This window comes from Erithacus rubecula (assembly GCF_903797595.1).
Source record: "Erithacus rubecula genome assembly, chromosome: 1".
NCBI lineage: Eukaryota > Metazoa > Chordata > Aves > Passeriformes > Muscicapidae > Erithacus > Erithacus rubecula.
The window spans coordinates 42004714-42020508 of NC_136658.1; the positions used below are offsets into that span (position 1 = coordinate 42004714).

General features: G+C 39.3%; 1 protein-coding gene across 1 annotated transcript in view; it reads left to right on the forward strand.

Moving 5' to 3' along the window:
• The first annotated feature begins 518 nt into the window (after positions 1 to 518).
• Positions 519 to 15795, forward strand: part of RNF17 (ring finger protein 17) — a 39745-nt gene continuing 24468 nt past the window's right edge. The window contains exons 1-12 of the mRNA XM_079328014.1: positions 519 to 554; positions 1162 to 1253; positions 1926 to 1984; positions 2853 to 2908; positions 4200 to 4299; positions 5399 to 5479; positions 6789 to 6886; positions 7695 to 7866; positions 8512 to 8588; positions 10865 to 10939; positions 12102 to 12190; positions 15586 to 15747. Of these exons, the coding sequence (XP_079184140.1) occupies positions 541 to 554; positions 1162 to 1253; positions 1926 to 1984; positions 2853 to 2908; positions 4200 to 4299; positions 5399 to 5479; positions 6789 to 6886; positions 7695 to 7866; positions 8512 to 8588; positions 10865 to 10939; positions 12102 to 12190; positions 15586 to 15747 (1075 nt within the window). The 5' untranslated portion in view covers positions 519 to 540. The remainder of the gene's footprint in view (positions 555 to 1161; positions 1254 to 1925; positions 1985 to 2852; positions 2909 to 4199; positions 4300 to 5398; positions 5480 to 6788; positions 6887 to 7694; positions 7867 to 8511; positions 8589 to 10864; positions 10940 to 12101; positions 12191 to 15585; positions 15748 to 15795) is intronic.

The window sequence follows — 15795 nt, forward strand, 5'->3', positions numbered from 1 at the left end:
GCAGCAGCGCGGCGCGGAGAGCGCTCCTGTGGGGCACTGACCGCGGGAAAACAGCCGGGGAAACCACGGGCGGGGCCGGCAGCGCTCCTTGGGGAAGGGAGTCGGGGTCTGTACACGGGGTGGATTGCAGGCAGAGAGTGCTTGTGGAGATGATTGCAGCAAGGAGGAATCGTCCCGTTGGGGATACGGGATCAGGAGGGAGGCTGGAAGAGCGATAGTGGCGCGTCCTGGTGCGCCCGGAGCCCTGGGAGGATCGGGGTGGGAGAGCTGGGCAGTGCAGAGCAGCCTGCTGCCCTGTTGCATTTAGATTTGCTTTTCAAGGAAGAAATAGATGATGTGATTTCTGTGTCTGTCACTTCATTTTACTCTTCTTAAAATTACGTAAACCTGTAGTGTTGGCTCAAGGGATGAACTTGACTCTGTTGAAAAGAATTTGTCATTTTTCTGTTTTGTTTTGTTTTTGTTTTTCTATCAGGCACCACGGGTGGAAGGGAAGAGTTTTTGATGAGTGATATTAATAACGAGCTTCCCAGAAGTACAATGAAAGGTGTGAGGTATGTGAATTTGAGATGGTAGTTTTAATTTTTTTATGGTCTGGCAGTACAACTACCAAGAAATAGAACTGAGAAAATGCAGAAAGTAATGTTTGTGTTCTGCAGTGTTGCAAGTGAGTCCGTGTTATGTACGTGAGCAAAATACTCAGTTTGTGAAAAGTTTCAGTATTTTGGAGTAGGTTCATGGGAAGAGACATTTTAAATGCAGGGTAGTACACTATCAGATATTATATCATATTGGTTGATATGTGTTTATTACAAATTAGCTGTGTTGATCTACTCAGTGTGTTTTAAATAATTGGAAGGAATGTGGTTAAAACTGATTATATAACTATTTATTGGTGCTGGTTTTAGTTACCTGAAATAATGTAATGCCAACAGCTGTAGTGTCACCTTTATGTGTGATGAATTCAGTGTCACAGAGCTAAAGTACTTCCCCAGTTACAAGAAGGTAACCATTTCTGGGTGGTGTGTTTTGTTAACTGCAGTTTCCTCATAATGTCATTTGGTAAAAGTGGATGAGCTTAGCTCTAAAAGAGCTGGAAGTCAGAATTAGGTTTCTTACATCATTCTTGATGATCCTAAATCTTTATTTTTACCTCTGAAGGCAATCCCCTAAGCTTCTAGAAGAGCATTTCACAGAACCACATCAGAGAAATGGTGGTTTGTGTCATATGTCAAAAGCTGTCAGCACAGAAGGTAAGGTTTTGGGATCTTTTCATTTCCAGCAGTTTTATGGTGTGCACTACTCACTGTTAATTTGTATTTCATGTGATCTGTTGAGGACAGTAGATGGACTGCTAGATTTGATTAATACATTGTTTATTTGCTACTTACCCACAAGATAGCAAAAACAATCCTTTTCATTCCTCTCCTACGCCTTTTCTTGATGAAGTGATTGACAAGTTTGTTTTAAAAGAAACTTGTCTTTCTGCATGAGTAACTTTTTTCCAAGGGTTGAAAAATTGTATGGGATGTGTAGTTTTTATGGGTGTTTATGAAGCAATTTTTTCCTGTATGTAACTATGCTTTTTTGAATGTGTGGGGTTTTTTGCCTTTTTTCTTTTCATATAGTTATCCTGTACTAAGTATAGAAACAATATATATAGCTAATAATAATAGATAATTAGTCTGTTAATTAGATAATTAGATCATTATTACACACAGGTCAGTCCTTATAATTCTCAGCTAAGATTTATATCTATCTATCTGGCTATATTACTAGCTCTTAAATTCTCTTACTAAAAAACTCAGGGTTCTAATTCCTGTTGACTTGCTGAGTACTATTTAGAAGACTACAGTGGTGTTGGTGTATTCCTATGGATTAGGATGCACTACAGGAGTGGGGTTTTACTGTGTTTACTTTTGCAGTGTTGCATGGTGATGGGAAGGATGAAGACACTGATTTATTTTGTTTCTCATCTCCAGAAGTAAGTTAATTTAAAGCTTTCAGTTCAGTAGTCACTGTGGTGGTATGAAGTAGCAATATTACATCTCTAGCAAGTGCTGCCTAGCATTTCTCATTACACAGTGTTGCTGTGTAATGCACATCAAGTGTCCAGATCCTGGGTTTAGGAAGGTGCATTTGTACAATTCTCATTAGTGCCCCATGTTTCCTGATCTGTTCCACCCTCTTGTATGCACACAGTGGGCAAGAAAGCGACTCATAAATATTTTTTGTCAGCTCCCACATAAAGAGTTAAAAGATACTAGAAAAACAACTTCACTCTGCCCAGTAGTGCTTAGGTTCTGAGGTTTTCTGTTTCTGCATCTAAAAACAAAAGCTTTGTGTGTGTCTCCTATGTGTTGTGTCATGTTCATGTCATTGCTTCATGGAAATTTGTATTGTGGAAAAACATGATGTGCCTTTTTTTTTTCCTCTTACAAAATTCAGGTTTAGCATTTATTGCAAAATATAGATGAGTCCGATTTTTGGCATTTTAGTTCTTCGATTAGGCCTTATTGAAAAGGTACATTGTAGAATCTGGCTCAGGAATCCAGTATATTACAAGTTTTGCATAATAATGGGGAAGATCTTAAGTGCACCCAGAAAGTCAGGAATCCTTTTACTGGGAATGCTTTTCACACACACTGATGGATGCAGATGTTCTGTTTGGGAGCTCTTTCCTTAGACCTCCCCTTGTACAATTCCACAGCACTTACTTTGAAGTTTGGTCTAATTGAAATGGTGGACAGATGTGGATACTGGAAGTGAAAACAGTTTATAGAATACCTGTTCCTGGGATTTGGCTGTAACTCTGTGGTTGAACTTATTTTCCTTTTCCCTTCTGAATTTAGAGCACAATGGACTTTACGCTTGGCCTGTGTGGCAACAGCTCAGAAAGACAAGCAAGGTAAACCTTTAATAAATCTTTTCATGTCTTTAAATGCCAGCCCAGAGGGGGACCTGATTGATTCCAGTAAGTAATTCCAGATATTTTCCTTGGGCTGATTTTTTAAAGTGCTCTTTAAACATCACTAATGTGTTGTTGGTATGAGTGTCTGATGCTGTGGGAGCACATTGAGTGCAAATATAATTTCACCAAGAGGCAGCAAAAAACAAATTGGTTTGGCTTGAAAATGTATTAAACTGAAAGTTCTAAGCACTGGGGTAGATGGCTGATAGGGGTTCAGAGGAAGAGAGATCTTCTGAAATGCCAGGCTGTGGTATGAAGACTGCCTTCTTTCCCTCACCACCTGATGATCCCATTGCTCCTTCTGTTTTGATAACCAATCACAACTATATAAGGATTAGATGCCAGCAATATTCTGTGGTGTTGCCAAATCTAAATTACATTTACTTGGTTATTTGCCCAGTCTGTGTGAACCTGAAAGACATCTTAAAATGGGCATCTTTCCCCCGTGGTGTTTTTGTTGTGGAGATTAATGTTCATGCAAATAAGGATAGCCCCTGATAATTCTTTCAGGTCTGTTGTATAAGGAGTCTGTTCTGAAAGGAAGTTGTAGGAAATTTTATCTTCTGAGTTTGGTTCATGTAAGACACACTTGCCAAGTTTTCCCAAAGTCAAAGATGTGTGGCTGTCAGTCTCTGCAGCAGTGTTCAGTCAGACACAACAAACTGAGCCCAGGAAGAACAACACAAGGCTTCCTTCCTGGAATAAGGCTGGTTCATGCAGACTGCTTTTGTGGGAGCCTTGCAAGCTGTTGCAGAAGAGCAGCTGTAGAGTAGAATTAAGTAGAATACTGTATAATTTAAGACCCTTCCTAACAGGTTGCCAGTAAATGGTTTTGGTCTTGTATTCCAAAGATTTTAACAGTAACAAAGGAAAAATGAATCCTGGAATGTTCATAGTCATGCGTTTTCTCTCACTGAGGACAACAATCACTACCAGCTACTGAGGTTTTGTTCAGTCTTGCCAAAATCGTCAAATGAAAAATAGCTACTTTTAAGGGGATTGTAGTAAAAAGAAGATTGGTTTTTTGTTGTTGGTGGGTTTTTTTTTGGTTTTTTTGGTTTTTTTTAATGGGGCATTTGCTGTATGTGTGAATTCATCTGTTACACAAATAGGTGTGTGTTATGTATTTAATGGTAGATTGTGAAATATTAGTATAAAGCATTTGTAGGAAGTTTGATACTTTATTTAAAATGTGTAGGTCTTTTCTTCACAAGTTTTTTGTTTGCAGACCCTTCAGTCACAATACCAGAGAAAAAATTGTTCAGCACCCGTTTCCTTCCAATGGTGGACTGGGTGATGGATCAGCTCTAGCTCCATCATCTGACACGGTGTGTTAACATGACATTTCTTTATGTTCTCACTTGGTATACACATAGTTAATAATGCATTTTAATAATGCACTGAAACAAGAAACCCTGCAACCTTAACAATTGCATGTTACTGTACTGTCTTATCATAGAAGGGATGTGCAGCTACAGTGTTCATAAAATAACTTGACAAAATGAGTGCAGCTCAGACCCCTCAATGAGATCATAGCTGAAGACTGTTAGTTCTGTCCAGCTGTTGTGAAATGATGTATTTTGAATTTTGCATTTCTTAAAAGATGTCCCAGATTTCGCATTTGAGTTGGGGACTTCTTTGTTTTTAAATTTGGGACAAAGCTCATGCTCATCTCCTTAAAACAGTAATTCAGGACAGATTGTTGGACAAATGAATCCCTCTTTAAACATTCTATTCAATTTCCTAACCTCATCTTTCTAAATGAGGTTTGTGAAGTTTGAGACCAGGAGAACTTAAGTTGTAGATATTTTAAAGTGACTGGAAATGAACTATATATCCAGTGCCAGTCATGTTTTCTTCTGTGGAAATTGTCCTGTACACTGTTACAAAAAAAATCATAACTTGCAGATGTCTGATGTTATTTTCTTTTTTTTTTTTTAGGTAGTTTTGTTACAGTGCCAGTTAAAATTTGAAAATGGTTTTCTTGTATCGGCAAAATACTGGAACCTAGCTACATTTTTGGGTGGGGGTTTCCCCATGTGATATTCCTAAATATTTTACTGTCGTTCTAGGCTGCAATATTCCTGTTCTTCAGTCTTCCATGTTTTCATTTCTCTGTATTAGTAACTTTATTTTGCTTTTTTTTCATGTATGGTTTTAATTTGGTTTTTGTGTGTGAGTATGCAATTAAACTGTTAAAAAAAAACCATTTGGAATCTGCTTCAGAAATACTGCAGTGGAAATGTTCTCAGTGGAATTCAGGTGAGCCAAGTATTTTGTGCCTGATGGCCATTATGGAGCTGCTCAGAGTCTTCACATAGCTCATCAGTCACCCACATCAAATGCCTCTGTCAAAATGGCAGATTGTTATAGACTATGTTGTCTTTAAGCAAGCAACTGTTATTTCATTGGCAAACCTTTTCTCAGGAGAGCAACACTGGGCAAGATATTGATGAAGCTTTGGATGTAGCTGTTAGTAATCTTGGCCACTTCTGTGATGCAAGCAAGGTGGGTGAAAATCAGTAAAATCAGGAAATTATAAATTCTCTCCTAGACTGAAGGTTCATGTTGTGAGTAGTCACATATTAACACACTATTTAAATGTGCTTTTCCTATCTTTGTTTTGATATCTGTTGTGTCTTTCAGCTGTTCATGTTATTTCTGTGAATAAACAGCCTTAAAGTCCAGGCTGCAGCCTGAGAAGTCTGCAAAGGAGTACACGAGCCTGTGCATGGTTTAAAGTTAATAGCTCAACACATATATTTAGCAGAACTATATGCAAGTCAGTCTAAATACTAAGTTTGTGTTTCCTTGGATCAGGATAAAATTCAGCTTTTGTTTTTGCTCTAGCTACTACTCCAGCTTTTTAATCCTAGTGTGCTTCTTTCTGCATTTAAAGGTGGAAAAGATGTTACGAGGCCAACAAAAGTAAAAATGTGCAGAAAAACTTAAATTGAGTAATTCATTTATATACATGATATAAAACATACAGAGAATCCTAAAATAGTGGATAATGCTGTTAATAGGTTTTATTGAGTAACTTTTGAACTTTTTCAATTATAATTAATTTATTTAAACTTTCTCTTCTTAAGCATACTGTAGAAAAGCTTGGGCTTCTCTCTGACATCAGTTTGCATTTTACTTGTAAGATATTAAATAGTTCTATACTGTGTGTTTCAAAAGCTAAACTCTGTTAAGTATGGTCTGTTCTCCATTCCCTTTCTACTGGCCAGTCTTTCTGTGAAGCAAAGTTGTGTTGAATTCCTAATTCATACACTAATAGCATCTTGTAAAAACTTGTCATTTCAGCAGCTATAATATAATAACCCATGGGTATGACTGTGGTCTTGCAACAGCTTTTCAACAAAGAATGAGAAATTGCCAAAGCAGTATTGCACTACTGGGATTTTTTTTTCCTGTATTCTCTTCATGAAATTAGCTCTAGTGACAAAACTGATGTTTAGCCAGGGGAAGAACTCTAAAAAATTTCCCTTTATGCTCACGAGTTTTAAAAAACAGTGGAAATCTCAGCATGTTGCTGTGCTTGAATGTCAGGTAAGGAAAGTGAGACAATGAGCCCAAGATCTGTTTCTTGCCTCATAGACCTTGAGGAGGATTCAAACAGTGCCAGCTAACTCCAAGTTAGAGAAAACAGTTTTAATGAGCTATAAGTGGTTTAATGTCACTCTATCAGCTGGGGTATCCATCAGTGTCTTACTGTTCATTGCTCCTGTTCTGAATTTAAAAATAAATATTATTGTGAGAATAACAAAATAATAATGAAATAATGCATGTTTATTCATACTGAACAAAATAGGTGCTGGAATACCTGGATTTGAAAGTAAAGCATAAAAAAGACAAAGTTACAGAAGCTGCAGATAGAGCACTGGATGACCTTATTGCTCTTCTGTCAAGGTAGTAATCTAGTTTTGTAGTATGGCATGGGGGAATTACTTTTATCACAAATATCTTTCTAGTTCAGATAAAAAATTAAAATTTTGTTTAGAGTTTTCTCAGAGCAGAAATAGAGCACTTATAGTGCCTGGCTTTCATTTGTGCACTTTCATTGTGGTGTCTTGGAGCTGGTCTGTGTGGTTGGAAAACACTACAGCTTATGCTGTCTCTGTTCTTAAAAAGTCAGAAAAACTAGTAATAATGTTAATTTTCTGAAGAAGCTCAATTTTGAAGTTTTTTTAATGCTGTTATTAGCAGATAATAAATTTTAAAAACAGGAATCGTAAGGGTTTTTAAATTTACTTTCTGTGCATTTTCAAACTGATAGAAGCCCAAGGGCACTTCACTTCTGTATTTTCAGAAATATTTATGCCTTCAGATTGAGGGGAGAGAAGTGTTAAACCTCAAGTTTCCAGAAGAGCCTCTGGGCAAGGGGTCTTCAATCTTATCTTAGTAGAATGAATTGTAAGATCCAGCTGTTTATTTTTCAGTTGGATGTGTTTGGAAATAGGAGGCTGAAATGGAAGAGTGCTCCTAATATTTAATTAATAAATGTATTTTTGGTGTGAGCTCTTTAACTTTTGTGGTTCCTCCAATGACACAGTGCATTTCCCATGCCTCTACTTTGCACTGTTTGGGGAAGATGATCCCTTTGTGTGAGATGTATCCATTTTGTATTGTGTGGCTGGCAGTTGTGTGTTCCTGTTCAGATTTGAATCTGTGCAGCTGAGTGCATATTAAATTCTGAAAAGTAATGTTTTTAACACAGGAAAAGGAAATTGTTTTCAGACTTAAAGGAGAACATTGACAACTACAGTTCTAGTATTGCAAAAGCAAAGGAAATGATCGACGAGAAGAAGCAGCACTTGATTGGTGCTATTAGGACAGCAAATGAATTAAAATTTTCACATTCTCTAAGAAACTGTTGTGATCTCACTCAGGTAGTAGCATTCTTACTCTGTGAAATAATTTATTTTTAAGGACTATATTCAAATTGAAAGTTTGTGGTCCCAGTTTGCTGGCCTCAGTACTGACATTTTTGAGGTATTATGTTGTTACCCTGCCTCTTCACAAACACGGCATTTATATTTGGGCTTGGTTACAAGTTACAGTCTGGTGAATGATGTGAAGCAAAAAAAGTGGTTCTTGCCTTGAGGGGTTTGGCATCTGAAAAAGGAAATGGAAAGGAGGATAGGAAAACTGACACAGTGCTGATCAGTGAAAAGGTGGTGTTTGAGTCAGCTCAGTTTCTCAAACCTTTTCCATTTCAGAGCTCTCCAACCTTCTCACTGAACTACTCCAGTATTCCTAGCCACACTCATTTGATCCTCTTGGTCCCAGGCCTTTACTTGCATTCTTTCTCCTCATCACGTTTTGCTGTTCATTGACACCCATGCTACCTGTGATGCTGTATTAGAGTAAAGATCCATCCTATGAAGTCTCTTGCCTCTGGCAACAAAGATGAGAATTGGCTGAACCCTTGGGTTTTTCACCATAAAATTAAAGATGTTGTGCTGTAGGCAATTGGTGTCTGTATAATCTACTTTCTGCTTAATGCAAGCTAAGATTGTACTTCTTATTTTCAGATTATTTATGACTTGAAGTTGCCAGTGGAGGCTGAGCTCTCAAGAGTGAAGAATTTAAAGGAAAAAATACTTTCAAGGTAAATGACTGGAGAGGGAGATATACAGGGAGGTAAACGGAGGCACAGGTTCTTAATTACAAAAACAGTTCATGGGGCAGTTAAACAGCAGAAATTGAGCTTTTTCACTTGCAGTTGACTCAAAAGCTACTACTTTGGGCATAAGTATAAACTCTTCACTAAAAATAGGTGATAGCCTTCATGTGAGGTGTAGGGTAGAAAGCACAAACAGTTTGCTGAAATGTAGAAAAATACATGTGCATTTTAAAAATCTGTGGCAGACTTCTGCCACTTCTAAACTCCTTTCCTTACAAACAGAAATAAATTGGGAGAATAGGAGCTTAATTACTTCTTTAGTGAGTCAGCTTCTGACATTCAGGAAACTTTAAATGCTTTTTGGGATGCTGATGTCTAAAGAAAGCTGTGGGAATTCCCAGTTGCCATGCTGTCTTCACTGGAAGCAGCTGATGATTTCTGTAGCAGAAATGAGTAAGAAAGTAGGTCACAGCTGAGGTACACCTCACCCTGTGCAACGTGGTCATAAGGCTGGTCAAGAATGCTGCAGTTCCTAGTGTATAAAGGCCACACTCGAAAATGATGGAGGAGCAGAGCAAAAATGATGCTACTTTGGAACATCTTGAGGCCCCCATTATATTTCAAGATGTGGAAGTGCTCTGGGAATAGAGTGGGGGGGGTGTGATTCTGACTGACACAGAGAAATTAAGCTTAGTAAGTTGATTATTTGCATGCTAAATGCTAATGGTTTTTATAGGATAACAGAATAATTTAGGTTGGAAAAGACCATTAGGATCACTGAGTCCAACCTTTAACCTGATGTTGCCAATTTCACCTTTACCATGTGTTTAAGTGCAATGTCTGCATGTCTTCTAAATTGAAAAAACTTAGAATGGTTTGGTTTGAGAGGGACCTTCAAAAGTTGTGTAGTCCAGGTGTTCTCCAGTGAGTAAAGGCATCCTCAACTCGAGGGGGTTGCTCAGAGCCCCATCCAATCTGACCTTAAACCTTTCTAGGAGTGGGGCCTTTACCACCTCTGCAGGCCACTTGTTCTGCTGTTTCATCACTCTTACTGTAAAAAAATTCCTTTTATTTAGTCTGCATCAACATTCCCTCAGGTCAAAGGATAATGGTTTTAAACTGTCGCAGGAGGCTCTAGCAGAAAATTTGTGCCTGTCTCTGACAAGTGCTGTAAAGTGTCCTGATGTCTTGCTTTCTCCAGGTGGAACAACCCCAGCTCCCTTAGCCACATGCCTTCAGGGATGGTGTCTCAGCCAATCCCTGGGTGGGTTGTTCAAATACAAGACAAAAATTAGGACCCCTCTTGTCATGTTAGTTGGGTTCTTGAGTTAAAATATGCATAAAGCAAGCTATAGAATCCTCTTTTTCCCTACATGCCAAGTCACTGTTTTGAAGATACTGTCAGTAATGAATGGCAGTTTCAGAGAAGCCTGTTTAAATATACAATGGTAAACTCTCCCAACCTAAAAGAAAGCTGAAACATAATAAGATCCAATTTTGTTTTGCACTGGAAAACATTTAAGGCGCTTCAGCTAAAAAGGAGACAGAGGAAACCTGATGGAAGGATAAATATAAAGGTGTTACGTACCTTGTGCCACTCCAAAATTGCACCAAAGGTGAAAAAAGGCACAAGCAGGAGGTGCATAGAAGTTGAGGCACATGCTTTAGTCATAAAACAGTGTAGAAGGAAGAGTGGAAACGTTCCTGAAGGGGCAGTGAGAGAAGCACAGACAGCTGTTCAGTACTATTTGCATTTCAGTTTTCATTGATTAAAACTGGATAGAAAAGCTAAGCATTTATTTAAGTTATATTCACAGTTCCATTAGCCTAAATGTAGAAGTGCTTAAAAGGCTTCGCTGGTTCTCATTGGTACAGAAAATAGTTAATAGTGTAGCAATAAACAGAAGCATATATTTCAGACTTGAGTTATGGTTTTGTTCCTTAAAAAGAAAAGAAAATTCTTTTTCTCTGTGCAGAATGATATACTGAAATAAACTGAGTATAGATGGGAAAAGTGAGTGAATGTTGCAGTACTCTGTGCACGAGGGAGAAAAGCATTAGACAAGAGTTTTTAAGTATGAACATGAAGATAAATGAGCAGCCAAATCTGTTTTTTGTAGGAAGAAATAAACTGGAGTAGGTAATCAATCTCTTACTTTGCCCCTCCATGAATATTGTGAAAAAAAAACATAGTTCTCAAACTGTCAAAGTGATTTAGGTATTCTTGTCACCTTCTATAATATTTGTTCTCTTCTCTTGAGATTGTTCCCGAACACTTTGGAGATTACAGCTTCATTAGAAAATTCGGGCGAGATTAAATGGGGAATGACAGGGAAGTAAGTATTTTTAAGTGAAAGAGAGTAGGTACAGTAACTTACCTGTTCTAGTGGTTAAGCATTTATTGGAGATCAAATTAAAAAAAAAACTGTAGGTACTTAGGGAATTCTAAGAGTATTTGAAGCAAAGCAAATATTTATATCCTGATATTTCAATCAGCATTCCAGTCAGTTCAGTTTGTGCTTCAGTTCTGACATTTTGGTTTTACTTGTGTTTTGCCCTAGTATATTTTGCTGAATAACTGAAGTTATCCTGATATTATTTATGCTGTGTACTTTTCAACTTCAGTTGGCATTTAATGATTGATATTTAATGATTCAATCATGAAACTGGTTAGACTGGAAAAGGTCCTTGAGTCCAGCTGTAAACCTAACACTGCCAAGGCAACCACTAAGTCATGTCCTTGAGTACTGTGTCTGCTATGTTTGTCATAGGTGTAGTAGGTATCATTTCAGTGCATGAAAATGCATGTATGTGTAAATTAATCTCTAAAATGAACAGCAAGTACTAAAATTGGTAGTATTTCCAGTACATAGTCTAAATACTGATTGTGTCAAATTCCAAAAGAAATTTCTTAAGATTAACCAAAAAGACCTTTTATTTTTAGAATTGCAGTTGCTTTTATTTTATTAGGGATTTTTTTGTTTGTTGGTTTTTTGTTGTTGCTTGGTTTTTGTTTCTGTGGTCTTTGACTAATACTTGAAAAAATGGAATGGAGGTTTCTGTTAGGGCTGTTGTAGTTAACACTGATTGTGCTGAAAAAGGCTTATTGCTTACTGTAATATTGGAAAATCCTTCATATGAGTGAGTAGTATCTGTTAGTACAAAAGTATCTGATAGGCCTCTTGTTTTCAGCATGAGCTATCTTATCACATCATGGACTTTTTTTTTCAAATAGTCCTGTGGTCTCTGATCATTTGGAGGGGGTAGCTCTTGGAGTAAGCTGTGCCCAAGCATATCTACTCTGTGACAATTCTTTCTAGGATTCAGGAGTTAAATTACTGGATTTTTTTGTTGTCTTGGTATTAAAAGATTTAATTCAGTTTTGTTCTAGCAGCTCTTATGAGACATTCTTAATATAATCTCTGCTTTGATTCATGCTTTTCTGGAAACAGAATTGTGTTAATTTTTTTTTCTAAATAAAATTTTTCCCAAATACAGTGAAGATAATGGACAAGACACTCTTATCCTGGACCAGGAAGAAACATCTGATGTCATAATAGAAGAAATAATTGAAGATGACTTGGAAGGCAAGTGTCTTAATATCTCATGCTTTCAGTGTTCCATTGTTGAGCATGATCTTATTTTTGAGTCTTGTATTACGCTGTGTGCTTGGCTCATGCAAGTTCTTTAATGGTGTCTGTTCCAACTCTTTTAGGTTTTTTTTGTTCTCTTTACCTTATTGAAAACTTTATCACAAGCTCTCTCAGAGGGGGTGAAAAACACTATTTGCTGTGATCATTAACTTGTGGTTGTTGTAGTCTCCTCAGTTTCTGTCATTGGCTCCTGGAGAATTCTTTTCTATCAGTTATCTCAGCTTCTTGAATCTTCTCACGGGCCATTGTCCCATGATATTTGGCAGGAACCATTAGGTTCCTCAGTTTGACAGGTTTTCCCTGGATTGTACTGTCAAGCTACAGGTGCATCAAAGGATCCTTCCCCTCTGTTAGAAGACTGAATCTGGAGTGCTTTGTCCAGTATTGGATCCTACAGTACTGAAAGTCACTGTCACACAGGAGGGAGTTCAGCAGAGCCTGCCAGGCTGATGTGCAGGAGGTGCTCAGGGTCTTAGAGTTTTTTTCCAGCCTTAATAATTCTATGATTCTGTATGTAAGACAAGATATCTGACTCATCACTCTTGGGAAGGGTGATTCCAAAGAGGTTGTGCCTATATAGGGGAAGTTCACAGAATGGCTGGGTTGGAAGAGACCTTCAAGATCATAGAGTTCAACCCTCGCCCTAACATCTCAACTGGACCATGACACCAAGTGCCACATCCAGTCTTTTTTTAAACACATCCAGGGATGGTGATTCTACCACCTTCCTGGGCAGACCACTCCAGTACTTTCACTCTTTCTGTGAAAAACTTTTTCCTAACATCCAACCTGTGCTTCCCTTGGCACAACTTGAGACTGTGTCCTCTTGTTCTATTGGTTTCTGCCTGTGAAAAAGACCAACCCCCACCTGACTACAAACACCTTTCAGGGAGCTGTGGAGAGGTCACCACTGAGTCTTTTCTCCAGTTTGAACCCCCCCAGCTCCCTCAGCAATTCCTCACAGGGTTTGTGTTCCAAGCCCCTCACCAGCCTCGTTGCCTCCTCTGGACGCGCTCAAGCGTCTCAACATCCTCCCCAAACTGAGGGGCCAGAACTGGACACAGCACTCAAGGTGTGGCCTCACCAGTGCCCAGTGCAGGGGAAGAATGGCCTCCCTGCTGCTGCTGGCCACACTGTTCCTGATACAGGCCAGGGGCCATTGGTGTTCTTGGCCACCAGGGCACACTGCTGGCTCATGTTCAGTCAGACACCACCCCCAGGTCCCTTTCTGCCTGGGCACTGTCCAGCCACACCATCCCCAGCCTGTAACACTGCAGGGCGTTACTGTGGCCAAAATGCAGGACTCAACACTTGAACTTGTTAAACTTCATCTTATTGGACTCTGCCCAACTATCCAACCATTCCAGGTCTCGCTGCAGAGCCCTTCTACCTTCCAGTAGATCAACACACACTCCCAGCTTAGTGTGGTCTGCAAATTTGCTAACGAAAGATTCAGTACCCTCATCCATGTCATCAGTGAAATTACTGGACAGAACAGGCCCCAGCACAGACCCCTTGGGGACACCACTGGTGACTGATCCCCAGCTGGATGCAGCACCATTTACCACTCTGGGCCCAGCCAATTCTTAAGCCAGCAAAGGGTGCTTCTCTCCAAGCCATGGGCTGCCAGCTTTTCCAGGAGTTTGCTGTGGGAGACAGTGGCAAAGGCCTTGCTGAAGTCCTTATACACAATATCCACAGCCTTTCCTGCTTCCTCCAGGCAGGTCACTTGGTCATAAAAGGAGATCAGGTTGGTCAAACACAACCTTCCCCTCCTAAACCTGTGCTGGCTGGGTCTGGGACCCTGGCCATCCTGTTAGTGCTGAGTCATGGCATTCAGTATAAACTATTCCATTACCTTACCAGGTACTGAGGTCAGGCTGACTGGCCTATAGATAGCAGGATCCTCCTTCTGATAGTGGGGGGCATAGTAGTCTTTTGACTCTTTGTAGACCTGCCTCAAAGATGGAAGGGCTGAACTCCACCAGTCTATTTCCTTTTCACTTTCCCTGATACTTCTTAGTCTTTCAACTTCCTCCCTAAGCTCTGCCACCAGTGAAAGGAGATCATTCTCCTGTTCACACTGCAGGCAGGCTTCTTCCACAACACCCCCTGAAAGCATTATAAGCTCAAACACTCTGGGCAGGAAAGAGTCTGTACAGACACATCATTTGTGGAGGATTCCACTTGGCTACATGCACTTGTACTAACCACAGGTTTTGATCATGCAAAAGCCATTACTAACAGAAACCTTAACAGCCAACAGAAACACTGCAAACACCACACAGCAAATCTTACTAGCAAGAAGACCTGGAGCCCTGCCTGCACAAACTGCTACACTAACTGTTGTGCCATGACCCTGTTTGCCTGATGCCCAGAGGGCTCTTAGAAGCAGCCAGTCAACGAGGCAGGAAGCCCACCTTGTTCCTGCCTCACAAGAGTGAGTAAATCTTTCATGTCATTCAGACTCCTTGTTCAGATGCCATCTTACACACTGGAAAGGGCCAAGAGAAATCTGGCCTCTGTTCTGGATGTGACGTTTCCTTAACTTGGAAGTGCAGCCCTCAATACCTGTTCAGATTGTTTCAGATGCCAGATTCTGTGTAGTCTTTCACCCAAGATGTGTTGCAGCTCGGAGATGGCAGTGCTCCAGGATGTTGCAAGTCTGTCTAGTTGGTTTGCCCTGATCAGTCATTCTGGTGACATTCAATCTTGATGTTGACCACTCTTTGCAGGAAGCTTTGTGGTATAAAATACTCTTGTAAGAATTGGGTCATGGGGCTTCTAAAACCCCTTTGGCCCATTGAAAACCTTTATTGAGTAGCTTCAGAAATAGAAGCCTGTCTAATGGAGGGAGGTACGTGCAGTACTAAGGGTTTGGATCATGAGTCCTGTCTTATATAGGATTATCTCCTGGCTAGTTCCTTGGTCCTCATACACTAACACTGAGTAACTATGGGAAAGTGCTTAGCATACCTGTTCTTAAGGGTAGGAATCTTAACTCTAATTTGGTTTCTAGAAGCTTTCTGTGTCTTTGTTAGAGGGAATAAAAACTTTGAATTGCCCACTAAAATACAAGCTATCACTTTGTGAGGCAGCCTTTTGTTTTGGAGAGGAGCATAAGGGAGGTAGTTCAAAAGAATAATTTCATCAGGAAGCAAAAATGGTAATAGTTTGAAACAAGTATGAGCAGATTTGTCAGATTAAGATCTGTTTGTGGTAATATTATCATGATTAATGCAACATAAACTCAATCATTGATTATGTCTGATAATATTTGTTGGAGTCACTTGGAGGGTGTTTAATTACTTGTATTGTGTCTTACTCAGGTTTGACAGAGTTGGTGTTTGTAAGCCATGTTATAAATCCATGCCATTTCTATATTCGGAAATACTCACAGAGGAAGGAAGCATTTGCTTTGCAAACAAAATTGGAAAACTTCTGCTGTACTAAGAGTTCCTATCTCTTGCCTTCAGACATTTTGGAACTAGGTAAATGGTTAATTTCTAAAGGTCTACACAGCATAAAATATTATCTTG